Source organism: Heloderma suspectum, chromosome 12 (genome assembly GCF_057233095.1).
Source record: "Heloderma suspectum isolate Gila_16-S chromosome 12, 16-S_ref, whole genome shotgun sequence".
NCBI lineage: Eukaryota > Metazoa > Chordata > Lepidosauria > Squamata > Helodermatidae > Heloderma > Heloderma suspectum.
In genome coordinates this window covers 26206989-26226090 of record NC_139469.1, presented here as the reverse complement: position 1 = coordinate 26226090, position 19102 = coordinate 26206989, and the positions used below count along the sequence as shown (strand labels likewise).

The 19102-nt window shown below is 49.1% G+C and overlaps 1 protein-coding gene across 1 annotated transcript in view; it reads right to left on the bottom strand.

Annotated features, from left to right (window-relative positions):
* Positions 1–19102, bottom strand: part of LOC146336738 (syntaxin-binding protein 4-like) — an 87074-nt gene that overhangs the window by 17381 nt on the left and 50591 nt on the right. The window contains exons 11-16 of the mRNA XM_084818872.1: positions 18698–18770; positions 11937–12034; positions 10405–10501; positions 4646–4773; positions 2935–3027; positions 312–377 (exon numbers count right to left, since the gene is read on the bottom strand). Coding sequence (XP_084674998.1) covers positions 312–377; positions 2935–3027; positions 4646–4773; positions 10405–10501; positions 11937–12034; positions 18698–18770 — 555 coding nt within the window. The remainder of the gene's footprint in view (positions 1–311; positions 378–2934; positions 3028–4645; positions 4774–10404; positions 10502–11936; positions 12035–18697; positions 18771–19102) is intronic.

Below are 19102 nucleotides of genomic sequence, written 5' to 3'. Positions count from 1 at the left end.
ACCATGCTCCTGAAATGGTTCATGGATGGTAAGGCAGAAAAGCTACAATCCTACCATATTCACATGTTCAACAGTCATTCATTGGGGGGAGGGCATCTACATGACAGAACGTCTCCTTTTGAGGCAGGTTTCACAGCCCCCCACCCCATTCTTTATTCTCGAGCCCAGAGAACTTTGTTGGCATCTCTATTGAACAGCCAGAGTTCTCACATTGTGAGCTGCCTGGGACTGCAATTCTACCCATTAATTACTTGCCCAAGCTGTGCCAATAAGATCAAGGCGTGTAATCAATCTCTCAACCCTTCACTGACCTGGTTCAACCTCTGAAGCTCATCTTCCATGGACTTCTTGTTGATCTCCACCTCCTTCAGGAGAGACTAGGAAACAAAACAAAAACCACTGAAATGTCACCCTTTCAAACAATGCTTTCCCAAAAAGCCCTGGCCTGGGTGGACCTTGGACTAACATGCTTTCTGCAAGCATAGGTCTTAAGGTAGAACATGTCTCTATACTCAGTGTTTGAGCTGTCTGCAAACCAGTTTATCTGTCATGGCTATCAATCGAAAAATCATCCTTGACATCAATATTTATTACTTTTATAGTGGGTGTGTTCATGTTTTCAGTTTTGTTTTATGGCTGATGTTTTTAATTATGTATATAACAGATGCATTTTATGGTTGATGTTTTTAATTATGCGTAATTGATGTATTTTATGGTTGTTTTTAATTATATTTAACTGGTTTATTTTTAATATGTTGTGTACTGCCCTGGGCTTCAGTTGGAGGCAGTATAGCAGTGTTAATAACAACAACAACTACAACATAAAACAGCAACAACAACAAACTAGCTGTTGTACACTAGTGAAAACCAATTAGGAGGCCCTGTCTACAGATTAACTAAAGATGATCTAACATGGTCCTCTCTCCATTCTCTGTGGAATGGGGAAGCGCTGTAGGTGTCAGGAGCACCCTAGCGGCCTCTTTCAGTACACTCCAATAGCCAACTCAAGACACAGATGAAAGGATTCTTTTCAAGGCTTTAATCCTTTTACAACTTAATGACTCTTTCAAATGCTATCACCAGTGACTAAGCAATGAACAGCGGAGTAGCCTATGCTCCGGGTAGGCAGTTGGTCCCCGTTTGAAGGAGAATCACTTGAAGACCCTGAACGTATGGGCTAGGGAGAGATCCTCCCTCTTTCCCTTGGGTCCATGGGACGCAGCCGTTGCTTGCGCGCCAAATGGGCGCTACGCCTCCTTTCCGCGCCCTCCATCTGTCGTTGCTCCCTGTGTCTGCGTCGAGCATCTGGCAAGCCCCCCTCCCGCACTCTCTCACTGCCAGGGTCACTATCTATCTCAGGAATGCCGGCCAGAGGAATCTCTGCCAGCTGCTGTGCCTGTGAGGGATGAGCTGGCTCCTCTCCCACGGATTGCTGATCCTCCTCAGAATCAGAACTGGTCTGGGGCTCTATCAGCTCAGTTTCCACCCTGACAGTAGGTCAGTGGTAGAGTACAGGCTTGGCATGCAAATGGTCTCCAATCCAATACTTGGCATCTACAGGTAGGGCTGGTAAAAAGAACAAAAAACTTAAGTGCTGCTGTCAATCGGTGAGGAAAACCCTGAGCTAGGTGAAGCAGTAGTCTGACTTGGTATAAAGCAGCCTCTAGTGCTCCCAAGAGAGACATGGAGAAGGTCAGGGCCAGTGTGAAAGGCAGGCATGGTTGGGAACCTGCTGAGGGCCCACACCCCAGCAGGGGCCCACTGACAAGAGCCCCCTGGAGTTCCTCCTCATCTTCTCTATTGCAACTCTGACCCAGACAACGGTGGTGGTGAGAAGGAGGAGCAGCAGATGCCATGGCCTACTTGCTCCCTGGCTCTCTGCCTGTCAAGCAAGCAAGTGGTTGCAAGGAAGAGGATGAGGAGCAAGAGCAGCTGGGGACGATGGCAGTGAGCAGGTAGACTCAGTGAGAGAGGATCACCCATTGAGGGTGCCTTTCCCAAGGGTCCTCAAAAACCCAGAACTGGCACTGGAGAAGGGAATAGGAGGGATCCAGAAAGACTTCCATTGGTGGGTTGCTGAAGGCTCTGAGAATTCTCTTAGAGCAGCCTTTTCCAATGTGTCAGGGTGGACACTGAGCCCATAGAATCCCAGAGTAGTTCTGATTCTGAGGAAGAGGAGCCGCTCCTGGGAGAGGAGCGCGCTCCTCTTTCCCAGGGCCAACAGCTGGCGGAGATTCCTCCCACCCGCATTCCTAGCTTAGATAGCAGTCCTGGGAGTGACAGAGCGCGGGAAGCAGACTTGATGGATGCACGATGCCGACGCAGAGAGCGGCACCAAATGGAGGGCGCAGAAAGGAGGCGTAGTGCCTGGTTGGCACGCAAACAATGGCTGTGCCCAGAGGATCCAAGGGAAAAGGGGAGGGACTCTCCCTAGTCCTTAAATTCAGGGGTCTGCCAGTGATTCCCTTTCAAACGGGGACCAACTGTTCCAACGTAGGGCATAGGTACTCTGCTGCTCATATCTAGTTGCTAACAGTAGAGCTGTTAAGTTGTAAAAGAGGAATAAAGCTTTGAAAAGAATCCCTTTGTCTGTGTCTGGACTTGGCTACTGGATTAGACTGAGAGAGGCCTCCAAGGAGCCCTTGACACAATGGTGCCCTCCAAATGTTTTGGGTGACAACCCCAGGCACTGGTCGTACTGGCTGGGGCTTCTGGGAGTTGAAGTTCCAAACATCAGGAAGGCACCCTGTTGGGGAAGGCAGTCTTAGGGCCTCGTTCACAGGAACAGATGAGGTGGTAGAGCCATTCCTGGACTTTACCACTTCCACCAGGCGCTGGTCTGAGTGGTGCCATGATCCCACACTTCAGTTTTGGCGACGTTGGCTGAACCTGTTTGGAATCAACCCTCCCCTCTGCCCTGGACAAGACCCTGACCTTTAACCTCTGGACTTCTTGCCGCAGGTCTGCCGTTTCCAGCTGCAGCTGCTCCAGCTCTTCACTGCTGTTGCCGCTGATGGAGTCGCAGGTCTGGAATAAAGATCACATACCAGTGTGAGAGCTGCCAGGCACAGTTGTGAGATAGGTTAATCTCCCTCGACATGCCCCCAAAGCAATGACTAGCTGCCCACAATAGCCACACAGAACAGTCTGACAACACCAATGGCCAATCGAAAGGGAGAATTTTGTATTCCAGTGACCCCTGAAATTATTAAAGCGATGTGCACAGATAGAAATCTCTGTGGTGTTGTCAAAGTGGTGATGGCTAGTCCCCGTACCACCTAGAGATTATCTGGAGTGGTTTCACAATGCCTCCCTTCACTATCTCTAGTAAACTGCCAAAAGCTATCCCTCCAAGGTGAGGAAACAGCTTGCCATAGCTTCACCAGGGTAAATCCCTCTGACTTGGCCTGAAGAAATTTACTTACGAAGTCAGCTTCTTCCCTTCAAACCTTTGGACGCTCGTGATCTCTGATGCCATCTTTTCTACATTTTGTTGAATCAAGAACTGGCTAAGGCCAGCATTGAGAAAACAACAGGCAGACAGCCATCTGTCAGGGATACTTTGACTTAGATTCCTGCATTGAGCAGGGGGTTGGACTTGATGGTCTTATAGGCCCCTTCCAACCCTACTATTCTATGATTTGATGAACTTTCCAACATGATCAGGGCAGGCGACAAAGGTAGGCATGGTTGGGCAGCTGCTGAGGGCCCACACCTTAGCAGGGACCCACTGACAACAGCCCCCTGGAGTTGCTTCTTCTCTTCATCTATCCAACCTGCTTGCTCACCTGCCTCTTGCTCTGGCCAAGACAACGGTGGTGTTGAGAAGGAGGAGCAGGAGATGCCTCTGCCTGTTTGCTCACTGGCTCTCTGCCATCAAACAAGCACAGATCTTAATCCTGCCAAGAACCTGGAAGCAGCAGTAGTGGTGGCTTAAAAAGCCTCATCCAGAAAATCTCTCAGTTAATTGCACTTGGTTCCCATTGAAATCAGTGGGTCTTTTGTCCCAACTAACTTTTCACATTGATTTCAATGGGACCTAAGTTCAACCAACTTTGTCCAGACCCAACCCAATGACTCTGGTGGCAAGACGAACAAGTTTGAAGGGGGAGCATGAGCTTTCATGGATAAAAATTCTTCTATGGACTTCATCATGTGTCTGGATCTGGACTAGGAAAACCTTTGCCTGAATAAATCTGCTGGTTTTCTGACACTGTATAGTCTTTCTGTACATTTTAGGTACGTTCAGTGAAACAAATACGGGACTAAAATCTCTCCGCCACCTAGCACCGAAGAAAAAAAAGAGGCCTCGATACAACTCTACTCGCACACACAGCAAGTTGCGTACAACTCTTGGTAAAGGTTGGGATACATATACCCAAAAATGCATCCATCCAGTTCAATGCAACCCAGATGACAATCAAGATGCACCAACCATATGTGCAAAATCTTGAATCCACAAGCGGGTCTCCTTTGCTGGATGAGGGTAAGCATTTTGTTTTGTTTTTAGAAAACACTTGGGTGGCCATTTCATCATTAAGCAAGTACATAACGCTTCTGAAAACAAGCACACATTCTCCACACCGCACCCCAGAGCAGACATAGGGAAAATGAACAAGAAGTGCTGGGCTAGTCTAAGGCTGACCAGAGACTGGAAAGCTGATGTGTCTAGTAAGGCAGCCACTTCATGCTGAGTGAAGAGCACAGAATTGGAACTCAAGCCAGCCTCCTCTAGCTCTTCTGGTAGCAGATCCCGGAGAGACTGGAGGAAGTCTGTGATCAGGAAGGAAAGGTGGCAGGGGATGAAAGAAAGAAGTTTAGAGTTAAGACGGATGGGGTGTATTAACACAGCAGTAACTTTGGAAACAACAGTGGGTTGGTTCAGATGCAACTCCAAACCATGGTTTGCACCATAAGCTAGGACTTGTGTTGCAGACATACAGGCAAACCGTGGGTTGTGTGGTTCCTCTCTTCCCCCATCTTCCTTGAGAATCCCTGGATGTTGACTCCAAGGGAAGAGCAACATCCCAAACACTGGTCTGTCAGTTTGGATGTAGCAATAAACCACAGTTTCCCAACCAGCTTCGAACTGGTTTCAGACCCTGGCTTGGTGGATGCTCACTCATGTCTCATCTACATCACAAACCATAGTTTGTCAGATGGTGTCAGTCTGGACATTACAACAAACCACTGTCTGGCTTTGCATGACAGTATGTCTGAACCATCTCAACGGGCCACAGTTTCTTCACAAGCTCAATCTCCTTCCCTTTCATGGCTGTGAGGAGACCAGAAACATCTGCTTCTGCTTTAAAACAAGCCACAGTTCCCAATAACATCCAAACCTGGGAAAGCATGGTTTGTTTAAACTCTAGTTAATGAACAAGCCAGAACCTAAATGCACAGCTTGATCCTAGTTTGTTCACTAACTAGAATATAGACAAATCACAGTCCTGCGAATTCAGACTTAACAAGGACCTTGGTTTATTCAAAAGCAGAAGCACATGCTTCTGAACTCCGTGTGGTCGCAAAGAAGGAGGGTGGAGCATATGAGCCCAACGCTCATGCAGGTGTGTTCACATGGCAGGAAGCCATGCTTTCTCGCCGTGCCTGAATGGGCCCCGATGTGTTTGGCCCATTTTTGTCTCAGACACAACTGGCTGTTGGCACTGGGGTGCTCAGTCATCCTTCCACATCAGCTCTGCATACACATCGCTCTCTCCCTCTCTCTCTCTCTGGTTCTATACAGAACCACCCTTTCTGGGCTCTGGCTAAGCTCCTATCAGCAAGTGAAACTTTTCAAGGCATAGAAATCATTCCCTCTATTTCCATTGTTCAGGCTGTGAGTGCCAATGCTTACGTAGTGGAAACAGCACCACCCATGCACAAGAGGGAGGCTAGCAGCAGGACTGGAGGGATCCAGAAATTACCGGTCCCTAAATACAACCAGCGCTACCCTACTAATGAAAGATGCTCCAGGACTGACACACTAACTCTCACGCAAAGTATTTCCACTACCAATCCCTAGAGGGCAGCACCTCCCCACCTATCAATAGCTGTTGAGGAGGAAAAAAGCATTTCTTGAATAGTGTCCCCTTGGTTATTTTCTTCTGCTAAAAGCTGGCCCAGAGAGGCTGAGAAGCTTTGAGAAGAAATGCATTTATTTATCATTAATCATTTACATTCCCACCATTAAAGATGAAAATATTACCAAGGTATTTTGCAAAAACCCAAAACCAAGGAATAAAATGCAATGAAACAACTATCAAAAGGCCTGTAGAAGGGGAGAAGATTAAGGGGAGACAAATAGCTGAGGGGATCCCATGCAGAAGACAGTGGAGGCTGGTGGCTCTGATTTCGGTGGGCCTGTGAATCCATTCTGGCCTTAATCAGAACCAGCCAGAATTCTAAAGGAGACATCCAAGGTGCTGAACCCTATCCCCCAAATAGGATCAGCACCTTGGATAGTTCCTTTCAAGTTCTGGCTGCTGCTGTTTACTGGGTCAGTTGCTTCCGACTCTTCGTGACTTCATGGGCCGGGCCAGCCCACGCCAGAGCTTCCTGTTGGCCGTCGCCACCCCCAGCTCCTCCAAGGTTGAGTCCGTCACCTCCAGAATATCATCCATCCATCTTGCCCTTGGTCGGCCCCTCTTCCTTTTGCCTTCCACTTTCCCTAGCATCAGCCTCTTCTCCAGGGTGTCCTGTCTTCTCATGATGTGGCCAAAGTACTTCAGTTTTGCCTTTAATATTATCCACTCAAGTGAGCAGTCTGGCTTGATTTCCTTGAGTATGGACTGGTTTGATCTTCTTGCAGTCCAAGGCACTCTCAGAATTTTCCTCCAGCACCACAGTTCAAAAGCATCTATCTTCCTTTGCTCAGCCTTGCTTATGGTCCAGCTCTCGCAGCCATAGGTTACTACGGGGAATACCATTGCTTGAACTATGCGGACCTTTGTTGTCAGTGTGATGTCTCTGCTCTAGGGATGGTGGAGAATTTCTCCCCAAAACTTCGGGGGCCGAGCGCCAACGTGTTCGGCCCCCCGAACAAGTTTCGGGGAGAAATCCTCCGAACCCCCCCCGCACCCCCCCCCCCGGGACGGGACTTATCTTCACCGAATGTCCCTCCCGGTGGCGGGTCCGGCCGGCGGTTCGGCGGGTGTTCGAGCAGGGCAGGAGCGGCAGCCGGTCTTTTGACCGGCTGCCGCCGCCGCCATTGCAATCAAAGAAGAAAAAAAACGCCCCCTGATAGGCTACGTGATGATTCATGTAGCCTATCATGGCTAGATTTGCAAAGTCAGCCGTGATAGGCTACGTCAATCGTCACGTAGCCTATCACGAGTGACTTTAAAAAAAAAAAGCGCGTACGGATAATGGCGGCCCCCATAGGGAGCCGCCATTCCCATTCCTTATTTGGTCGCTGTAGTCTACGTAAATGTTTACGTAGACTACGGCGAAAATAAGGGCAACACTATTTGCATTGCCCTTATTTTCGCCGTAGTCTACGTAAACATTTACGTAGACTACAGTGACTAAATAAGGAACGCGAATGGCGGCTCCCTATGGGGGCCGCCATTAGCGTACGCGCTTTTTTTTTTTTTAAAGTCACCCGTGATAGGCTACGTGACGATTGACGTAGCCTATCACGGCTGACTTTGCAGATCTAGCCGTGATAGGCTACGTGAATCGTCACGTAGCCTATCAGGGGGCGTTTTTTTTAAAAAAAAAAAACTTTCGCGTTCGCGGCTGGGCGAGGCGGGAAGCCTCCTCCCCGGCCTGAATTTCGGCTGGGGCGAGGCAGGAAGCCTCCCCCCCGGCCTGAATTTCGGCCGGGGCGAGGCGGGAAGCCTCCCCCCCCGGCCTGAACTTCATGGGGGGAGCAGCAAAGCGCCTCCCCCCCACCGCGAACATCCTTCGACTACAGGTAAGGGACTTTCGTCCACCCCTACTCTGCTCTTAACTATTTCATCAAAATTTGTCATTGCTCTCCTCCCAAGATGTAAACATCTTCTGATTTCCTGGCTGCAGTCAGCGTCTGCAGTGATCTTTGTGCATAGAAAGACAAAGTCTGTCACTGCCTCCACGTTTTCTCCCTCTATTTGCCAGTTATCAATCAAGCTGGTTGCCATAATCTTGTTTTTTTTTAGGTTTAACTGCAACCCAGCTTTTGCACTTTCTTCTTTCACCTTCGTCATAAGGTTTCTCAGCTCCTCCTTGCTTTCAGCCATCAAAGTAGTATCATCTGCATATCTGAGATTGTTAATTTTTCTTCCAGCAATTTTAACTCCAGCCTTGTCTGGTTCTGACTAAAACCCAGAATGGATTCACAGGCCACCAAAATCAGAACCACCAGCCTCCACTGACATAAGATGGAGCAGAGTTGTCCTCTGTTGCTCCAGAGGGCAGGACTAGAACCAGTGGGTGGAAATTGCAGGGAAGCCACTTTCAGGTAAACATGAGAAGAAACATCCAAATGGGAAGGGCTGTTCAACAGTAGAACAGACTTTTCCAAGAGGTGATGGGCTCTCCTTCACTATAGATCCAAGCAGAGGATGGACAGCCATCTGTCAGGGATGCTGTGGGTGCATCCTGCGTTGCAGAACTTGCCCTGAACAGGGACTAGATGAGCCTTCTCCAATCTGGTGCCCTCCAGATCCAGGGTCCCCAACCTTTTTGGACCCTTGGGCACATTTGGGAATTCAAGAAACTGCCCCGGGCACCACCGCAAAATGCCCGATCAGTGGATCGCCGCTTTGGTGTCTACCTGTCGCATCTATGGATCTCAGGCTGCATCTTGTTCAGCAAAAACTTTTGCTTCATGTCTGTTGGACACCGCAACGTCTCTCTAATAAGGGATTGTCTAATTCGGCTAATTGCTGGCAGTGTAATGCAGCTAATGCTTCTTTTAAACATATGCTTTGGAAACATCCAGCAGTTGCTTCTTTGGGGGAGGAGGTTATTACACAGATACATTTTGTACTGGAACAGTCTTTAAGATTCATTGATGGGCACACTCTTTTAAATTATTGACCTGCTGGCCATTAGCTTAGGGCGTCACACCAATATTATTATCATTAATATAATCATTAGCTCTTTTAAATTATTGACCTGCTGGCCATTAGCTTTAAAAGGGCGTCACACCAATACATTGAGGATAGGTTTATCAAGAGCCATTGGTCACCGTGGATATGTGAAGCCCCATATTCATGGGCGACATAGGCTGCCTGAATAACGGATGCTGAGGGCCCCATTCCTTTGTATTCCACCTGGTGGCCCCCTAGAGGCATCTGGGTGGGAAGAAGGATGTTGGGCTAGACTGTCAGGGTGGAAAATGAGCCGATAGAACCCCAGAGCAGTTCTGATTCTGAGGAGGATCAGCAATCCGTGGGAGAGGAGCCAGCTCATCCCTCACAGGCACAGCAGCTGGCAGAGACTCCTCCTGCCAGCATTCCTGAGATAGATAGTGACCCAGGCAGTGAGAGAGGGCAGGAGAGGGGCTTGCTAGACGCGCAATGCAGACACAGGGAGCAACGAGTGATGGAGGGTGTGGAAAGGAGGCGTAGCGCCCATTTGGCGTGCAAGCAACGGCCACCTCCCATGGACCCAAGGGAAAGAGGGAGGATCTCTCCCTAGCCCATAAGCTCAGGGTCTTCAAGTGATTTTCCTTCAAACGGGGACCAACTGCATACCCGGAGCATAGGCCACTCTGCTGTTCATTGCTTAGTCGCTGGTGATTAGCACCCGAAAGAGTAATTAAGTTGTAAAAGGATTAAAGCCTTGAAAAGAATAATTTCATCTGTGTCTTGAGTTGGCTATTGGAGTGTACTGAAAGAGGCCGCTAGGACACGCCTGACATAGACAGACCGTTGGCACGACCCAGCAGGCCTCTTCTTGTGTTCTTATGTTATGTTCTTATGACAGGCAGTCTGGTGTAGTGGTTAGAGTGCTGGACTGGGACTCAGGAGACCTGAGTTCTAGCCCCCACCCAGTTCACTGGGTGTCTTTGGGCCACTCACTGACTCTCAGCCCAACCTACCTCACAGGGTGGCTGTCAGGATAAAATGGAGAGGGTGAGGCTCATGTATGCCACCTTTTGGTTCCTTGGAGGAAAGGTGGGATATAAATGTAACCAATAAAGAAATAAAATGTTTTCGGTTCCTTAACTGTTGTCCCAAAATGCATTCCCTGCTCCATCCAAAGTGTTCTCCCGATGACCCCTTTCTCCATGAAGGGACACACACAAATCAAAACAAACTCAGCCTTCCCCAACTTTGCTCCCTCCAGATGTGTTGGACTATAAACCCATCACCCCAGCGAGCATGGCCACTGACCCCACTGGCTGGGGATGTTGGGTGTTGTAGTCCAACACACTTGGAGGGCACCAGCTTGGACAAGGCTACTTGGATTCACCTCCATAGGCCACAGTTCCCTGCGAGTCTGTTGTGAGACTCTGCCGTATTCGCCTCTTCTTCTCTTCGCTCACATCTAGACCCAGGTACTGCAAGATCTTCATGCGAGGAGCCACATAGTCAACACAGGAAGAGGTAGAGTAGTAAGAGGGGTGGGGGACAGCAAAGAGAAAAGGCAACAAAACAAGAAAATGTTGAGATTGAGTTATTGATTACATTTCTATACCGTCCAATAGCCGCAGCAATCTGGGTGGTTCACAACAATTAAAACCACAAAGTACAACATAAGATACAATATAAATATTTAAAACTACAGTATAAAATAAAAATAAAAACCAAAATAAAACCTAACAGCAATGCAAAGATTTAAAATAGTAACAGATTTAAAAACAGAAACTGAAAGACTAAAATGCCTGGGAAAATAACTTCACCTGGCCCTGGAAAGAGAACAATCCAGAGAACCGATGATATGTTGTTGGTTGTGAACTGTGGGTTGTTCATTGGTTTGTTAGAACAGCTGGGTTCAGACAACAGAACAACCCATGGTTCAACAACAACCCACCCACCCACACACGTCACTGAAATCAAGTCTAAGGGCTCCTTCACGCTGAGCTTTTAACCTGTGATTGAGATGGCTCTCTCATGGAAGTTTGCAAGCTCTTTAGATGATGCCATGACCCTCTGGGGCATCTCCTGCACTAAATGCCCTTTGTTCCATTTTTAAATAGATCGCAGATAATGAGCTACCAAATTACCCCATTGTGTTCCGCTTCAGTTTCCTCTGTGAAAAGAGGGAAAGTGGCAAGAAGAGAAGCGAGACCAATGAAACATATGGAAGACTCAGATAAGGGGGAGGAGGAGGGGGAAAGGGGAGGGTGTGAAAAAGGGGGTCATTGTGATCCTGCATTTAGAACCGAAGTGGAAAGCCCTGTTTTAAATGCAGGATTTTAGGCTGGTGTAGAGATGCCCTAACTTAAGTCTAATTGATTTGAGTGGGTCTGCTCTAAGGACGCCTAAGGGTGTAACCCTGGCTGGGGCATGCTGGGAGTTGTAGGACTTTTTTCTGTCTAAACATGCAGAGGATTGCACCCTAAATCTGGAATCAACCTGATATACATGATGCCGCTATGGCTACTTCTGTTTTTCTTTTTTGATATTGTTAGCCAATCTTGGATGTTTTTCGGAAAGAAAAGCAGGGGGTCAATAGTTTAATAAACAAAGAGCCTTCTCCTGGTAGGCCCATTACAGTCTTTAAGATCAAACACAAGGACCTTCTTGATGGGACCATCCATGCACCAAGCATGGAGAGAGGCGGCAAGGCATTCTTGGTGGCTGACCTGCCCCATGCAACTCCCCTTCTCTGAAGACTCACCAGAAATGTAAGCTTGAACAAAGCTCCTAAACTGTGCCCCCTCTCCTTATCTTCAGGTCCAGGTTCTCCAGAACCCTGATAAATATGGTTTTGGGAAGAGACGAACCATCCTGTTGGAAACTTAAGCCTCTCTTTGGAGCGGAACCGCTTGTCAGACTCACCAGTTCCAGTTTGTCATCCTTGAGGCGGATGTGAGGATCCAGGGCTACTTTGGGTTTTGTTGCTGGAGCCGCTCGCTGGTTTGAAGGGGAAGCAGGAGCTGTAAGACCAGAAATAACTCTTCATATACAGAGAGAATGAAAGGAGTCCTCCTATTTGGCAGACTGGGATGTCCTTGTCCTCAGCAAAGACCCAAATAGTTCTGGATGCCTAAACAATAAGGGCCTGTTTGCACCCTTCTACAGCCCCCCATTTCCTGTGGGGCAGAATTAAAGTGCTGCTTGCTTCTGCAGGTATGGGAGAAGGGTGAAGAACAGAATCTGGGAAGGAACAGAAGTGACACCATTTGCATTGTTATTGCAGTTCTCCTTGACTCCTACTAGGTGGCAAAGTCTAGACTCTACAGAGCCACAACATTCAAGGACATTTCTCTGGGATGCAGCCTAGCAGTCCTACCGTTGCTTCCCCTCACCCAGCTCATTTGGGTTATCAACCTGGACCATTTGGGCTCTGTCTCCTGGACCATTAGTCTACCTAGCACCCTGACAAGCGGTCTTTGTTTGGTCACCCTGCATGCTGGGGGAGATGCTGTTGTGCAACGCCAACTTCTCCTACAACAGCTTTCCCCAACTCAAGGCTCTCTTGAGGTTGTTGGACTCCAGCTCCCATCAGCCCCAGCCAGAACAGCTGCATTAATAGAAATATAGCTTCCAAATCATGTGAAGTACTAGTTCCCTTCTGCTCAGCACTGGTTAGGCCTCATCTTGAGTATTGTGTCCAGTTCTGGGCACCACACTTTAAGAAGGATGCAGACAAGCTGGAGAGGGTTCAGAGGAGGGCAACAAAGATGATCAGGGGACTGGAAACAAAGCCCTATGAAGTGAGACTGAAAGAAATGGGCATGCTTAGCCTTGAGAAGAGAAGACTGAGGGGAGATAGGATAGCGCTCTTCAAGTACCTGAAAGGGTTTCACAGAGAGGAAGGCCAGGATCTCTCTTTGATCATCCCAGAGGGCAGGACATGGAATAATGGGCTCAGTGACAGGAAGCCAGATTCTGGCTGAACATCAGGAGAAACTTCCTGACTGTTAGAGCAATACGACCATGGAACCCATTACTTAGGGAGGTGGTGGGCTCTCCTTTTCCCACGCTGGAGGCATTCAAGATGAAGCTGGGCAGCCACCTGTCAGGGACGCTTTGACTTGGATTCCTGCATCGAGCAGGGGGTTGGACTTGATGGTTTTATAGGCCCCTTCCAACCCTACTATTCTATGATTCTATGATTCTAAGTAGTCCAAAAACATCTGGCGGGGCACTGGTTCCCACTCTGGTCCTACAGCCTATTCACAGGAGGTCAACCTGGAATCCCTCTCCACTTAAGGAGCCCCACAAAGAAACAAGGCATCAGTGGAGGCTGGTGGCTATGATGTCAGTGGGGCAGGGAATCCAGTCAGAACTCTAAAGGAGCTGTGCAAGGAGCACCTTGGAGAGGTCCTTTAGAGTTCTGACTGGTTCTGACTGAAACCTGGAGTGGATTCACTGCCCCACTGACATCAGAGCCACCAGCCTGCACTGCGAGGTGCGCTGAACGCACATGGCGGGCACAAATGGAGCAGTCCTGCTTCCATAAACTCTGCATCGAATTGTGATTTTTAGCATGGACCAGGAAGCACTGCGTTATCCTTCGACTGCTTCTCTCTGAAGTGGCAATCCTGCAACTGGGCTCTACCATTTCAGCCTGTAGGTGCTGGCTCCAAAGTTTGAGAATTCTCCTTGGTTCAAGAAAGAAAGAGATCCCTTCACATAGAAAAGTAGCGTATCAGGGCTAGGCTAGAATCCCTCTCCTTGACAAGCTGCTTTTCTATGTGCAGTGATTTATTTATTTTTTTAAAGAGGAGCCTGTCCCTGCAGTCTGCAGTGATACAGCTCAGCCAGAGGTTTACTTGAGAGGTGTACAACAAGCTCCTGCCTCGGATCAGGGTTTTCCCCACCATGTCTACCTATGGCCACAGCTCTAGAGGGGAAAGGTTTAAAACCCCTGGTTTCTCCTCGTTCTGCCTTTTCCAGCTGCCAGCCACCACCTTAAGAGTGGCCAGGGAGCCTCCCCCCCGCCCCGCAGCCATCTCTCGTCAGCCCTTGACTGCTTCCTGGCAGGAAGCTCCTTCCCTTCCACATCCCTGAGAGGCTTCTGGAAAAGATGCAGAAAAAGGGAACCAAAAGGATCATGGGGCTGGAGCAAAGTCCACTATGAGGGATGGATACAGCAATTGGGGCTCTTTAGCTTAGAAAAGAGGAGGGTAAGAACAAGATATTGGTGTACAAAATTATGCATGGTGTGCAGAAAGTGGAGAGGGGGACATTTTTCTCCCTCTCTCCTAGTAACTAGAAGCTTGGATCAGTGGAGGCTGGTGGCTCCGATTTCCATGGGGCTGTGAATCCACCCTGGGCTTAAGTCAGAACCAGTCAGAGCTATCCAAGGTGCTGAACCCATTTGGTGTGGGGGTGGGGTTCAGCACCTTGGATAGCTCCTGTAGAGTTCTGGCTGGTTCTGACTGAAACCCAGGATGTATTCACAGCCCCACGGAAATCGGAGCCACCAGCCTACACGGGCTGGGATCAGACAGCAAAGCTCAGTGGTGTGAGATGCAGAACAGATGGATGGACGTCCTTCTTCATGCAGCACACAGTTACACTATGGAGTTCACTGCCACAAGATGGAGAGATGGCCACCAACTCAGACGTCTTTAAAAGTGGGTTAAACAAATTCCTGGAGAAGGAGGCGATCAATGGCTACTAGTCCTGATGCCTCTGTGCTACCTCTAGGATCAAAGGCAGTATGCCTATGGACACCAGTTGCTGGGGAGGGTGCTGCTGCACTTGTGTCTTGCTTGCGGGTTCCTGGTCAACAGCTGGTTGGCCACTGTGGGAACAGCATCCTGGACTAGATAGTTCTTGGGTCTGATCTGAAACGGAATGATCCAGCGTGCCACTCCTTATGTTCTGGTGTCGCTGTTGTCCAGCTAGCAGGCTGTGCCTCCCTGCCAACCATTCCGCACCTGGCTCAGCCAGCGTCCATGTTGCCCCAGGCAGCTGTGTTGCTGCATCAGACGGTATCTCCCCTGCAGCTTCGCCTGCCGCCATCGGAGGCTCATGGACGCCAGCCGGCCCTCATGCAAGGCACCCGCAGGACCGGAACGGATGCACAGGCCGCGACCTGCTAGGCAGAACACAGCCCAGTCACGTCTGGATGGTCATTGCATCAGGGACCCTAATATGGCCCAGCTTGGGCTGACCATGAAAACAGGGAGAGGCTTTTGCTCCCCGGCAAGGCTGGCGTCAGCTCCGTCCGAGTGGCTGGCTCACGTTGTGCAGGCCCAGCTGCAGGTCCCCATGGACACTGCCTCCGACAGTGCACTGTCACTACCCCCCTTCCACCTCTCAAGCGTGGAGCAGAAAATCTCAGGGAAAGCTCAGAAGACGAAGCCCAGAAGCCGCCATCACAAGAGTAATCCAGCTAAATCCTGAGTTCCGTCAGCCCCTGACAAGTACAGTAGCTTTGGATGTGGCCTCAGGGAACCGACGGGTTCACGGGATTTGTCAGCCACCATTCCACCAGGTGGGGTTCAAGGACGAAGCAATGCCCACCCCCTTCAACTCCTTGTTAATCGGGATCAGCACCACTGGGGTGGGGTGGGGGGTTGCTCATTAACTCGGAACACAGATTTCCCAGGTGAAGCTAAAGGCCAGCTGGCCTCGAGGTCGCTCTCGCAGATGGCCTTCCTATCTGTGGCATTTGCACCAGCCACTGCTGCTCATGTTACAGACAATCTTTGCAACAGAGGTCACCCACAACAAAACTCAACCTTGCTTTGAACCGGCAGTGCCCTTTCCAGGCTAAGACTGTGCTTGTTGGAATCAGCACAGGGAAAAGTGCAGACAAAACATTATTTATACATTTATCAGGTGGGTATTAGTGCAACTAATGGTCAAAATGCATTTCTTTAGAAAAAATGGCTCGCAAAAATGTGTACATACACTGGGCAAAACTACACATGAAAATGCAACTAGTAGGAGAACAGTGCAAAAGAACGTATACGAATTTTCATGTCTTCTTAGAAAAAAAGATCTTATGTTCGGGATGAACTGATCTTAAGATTGGAAAAGTGAGATGCCAAGAGAAACTGAAATTGAATTAAATTAAATGTGTACACTGGGCAAAACCGCACACAAAAATGCAACTAGTAGGAGAAAAGTGCAAAAGAATGCATATGAATTTTCATGCCTTCTTAGGAAAAAAGATTTCATGTTTGGGATGAACTGAACTCAAGACTGGAAAAGTGAGAGGCCAAGAGAAACTGAAATTGACAGAATCATCCATCCTTAACTGTATTATATTTTTTCAGTAACCCATCAGGTAGGAGTGGAACCACTGTTGTGCTGAACCTACCACTTCCATCCATCTTAGGTGGCTCAGAAGAATTTGATGGTGCATTGCATCAAAAGCCACTGAGAGGTTTAGAAGTAGGAGTTACAGTCACTCCGTCCATCTGTAGATGCAAATTGCCAGCCAGGGCAACCCAACTGTTCTCCATCCCAAACTCTACTCTAAACTCCAACTTAGGCTGCAACCTTGTGCACACTTAGCTGGAAGTAAGCCTTATTGAGCTCAGTGGGTCTTGCTTTTGAGTAAACATGCTCCAGATCACCCAAGAGCAGACCAAGGAAGACTAGGGATGTCGGTCGCTGTGAAATCCAGCCCTTTTGGGGCTCGACGGACTTCCTCTGAGCACCCGACTCAGCTTACATTTGCTGACCGAGCCAGGCAGCTTTCCCCCAAATCCAGGAACTTTTCTGCCTTAACAAATTAATATTTGCGTAAAAAGAAATTTGCATAAAGTGTGGCCACAATTTACGCAATTTGGGGCCAACATTTGTGTGAATTACGCAAATTGCAGTTGCAACTTGTGGAAATTTCTTTTTATGCAATTTTTTTTAAAGACAGAAAATCTGTGAACTAGCCAGAGATGAGGTCAGCTTGCAAGGTCAGCTTGCAAGGAAATGAGCTGAAGTCTGGGGGACCAAGCTGATGAAAGTTCAGTGAGCTCCCCCCCCGCCGATGGATTCCTCCAACATCCCTAAGGAAGGGCCCTTGGACTGCGACGGCTGGCCATCACTCCTCACCTGTAAATCAGTGACCTTGAAGCCAAGAGGTTCTATATCCAGTTACTAATCCACTAACCCACCCCAGGCACTTCTACAAGAGGTGCCACAGAGCTAGGATGGCATAGTGAATACTGACACCTGTTGAAACAAAGCCAAATGAGCTTCAAGGAACTTTGGCGCATGACATCAGCAGCGCCTGTCCAATCTCCTCTTATGTGCACAGAGGATTTGCCCAGCAAAGCAAACAGTGTGTGAGAGGCAGAAGTTTCCTATTAGGAAAATGGTGCAGGTGGAAAGGGTAAACCTCCTCCCCTGTGCTGTGGTCCTGATCCAGATCCTGCCCTACATAGCTGCTATTAGCAAAGATTTAACGTCAGTTAAAGAGGGCAAGTCACCCATTTCCATCACAACGTTGCGGTGGTTACTCACTGCTAGGACTGTCCAAACCTCCTGTTTCAGTATCTCAGGGTGCCGTATTCATGCCAAGAAGGGCAAACAGCCTTGGGTGCCTCTGGAAGGATTTATGGGGTGCCCCACATCATTCCATCTGTGCCCCACCAAAAAACAACATGGATGTGCCCTCCTTCTCCTCTACTAGTGAATAGGGGACAGAAGCTAGTGCATTGTGGGTTGGTTCATCTCAGTCACTGTCTTCATGGTATCTAAGAGCAGACTGAAAGGTGCAGGCAAAGCATAAGGTACAGCCCTCCCAGGACTGTACCACTTTAAGCTGCAAGTGTGGCTCAGTGGTAGAGCCCCTGCTTTGCATGCAGAAGGTCCCAGGTTCAATCCCCAGCATCTCCAGGGAGGGCTGGAGAAACTCCTGCCTGTAACCCTGGAGAGCCACTGCCACTCAGTGGTCTAGATGGACCAAGGGTCTGACCTCAGTATAAAGCAGCTTCTTATGTTCCTATGAATATTTCCCCCACATGATGATGATACCCTCCACATAGAAAGCTAGGATATCATGGAGGAAGCTTTCAGGCCCCTAGATGCTTTCTCAGCAAACCTGTGTGGTCTCCACCCCACATTTGCTGAGATATGGAGGAATGTAAGTGCAGGGGAAGGCACTTCTGGGGAGGATTGGCAGGCAGGAGAGGGGGTACTGAAGCCCTCCTACTGATTCTTCCTGTGAATGCCCCCCCAATTGGTGCCCCCCCCCAGGTGGGCTCACTTCCAGGTTTGAACCTCAGCTGAAGGGATGGGGGGGGGAGTCCAAAATGGCCTGGCGATATTTGCAGGGGGGAAATTTGCAGGGAAGATTCCTGCCCACTGATTATCCTCTGCAAATGCCACCCCCGGCCCTTGCATTAGCATTACAAGGAAACTACAGGATGGGCAAAGCTGTGTTTCCCAGATGACATCTAGTTTGCACCTTCACCTAACCTTCTCCCTGACATGCTTGATATTCATATGCAGGTGAGGCTGATGTAGGGAAGCCATCTATATGTTCCATCAGCCCCCCCCCCCCAGCAGTTTGAGGTGGTACAATCCAGGAAGGACCACCGAGGCTTTTCCGGAGACTGGAAGGAGTGGTGGGCTGATTGAGTCCACCAGTTTAAATCAGTGCACCATCGCTGAAAATGAGGCCGTCCCCTTACCAGAAATGGTGAGCTCTGGCGGGCAGATATCTAGTGATGGAGAAAGCACAGGAAAGGGGCTGTCGTGTCTGCTCTGGAAGAGAAAAATGCAACAGAAGTAATGTAGGTGGGGAAAAGCTGTGATCCTGAAAAGCGTAGGGTCCCGTGCTTCCCTCGCAGTCACAGTAAGACAGAGGTAGCGGTGTTGGAACAGCCACAGCAGGTTCATCTGCTGCAGTATGAACCCGGCTTCATCAGTGGCGGTACAAATGTATGCTCCAGCAAGGGGAGGGAATCAGCCTATGTCTTGCCCTTCCCTCCTGCTGTCCTTCCCTCCTGCTGTCCAAATCTTCTTGCTTGGTCTGCTCGCCTGCATATATATGTAAAACCTTCCCCATCCCAAATATGCCCCATGGACTGGAAAAG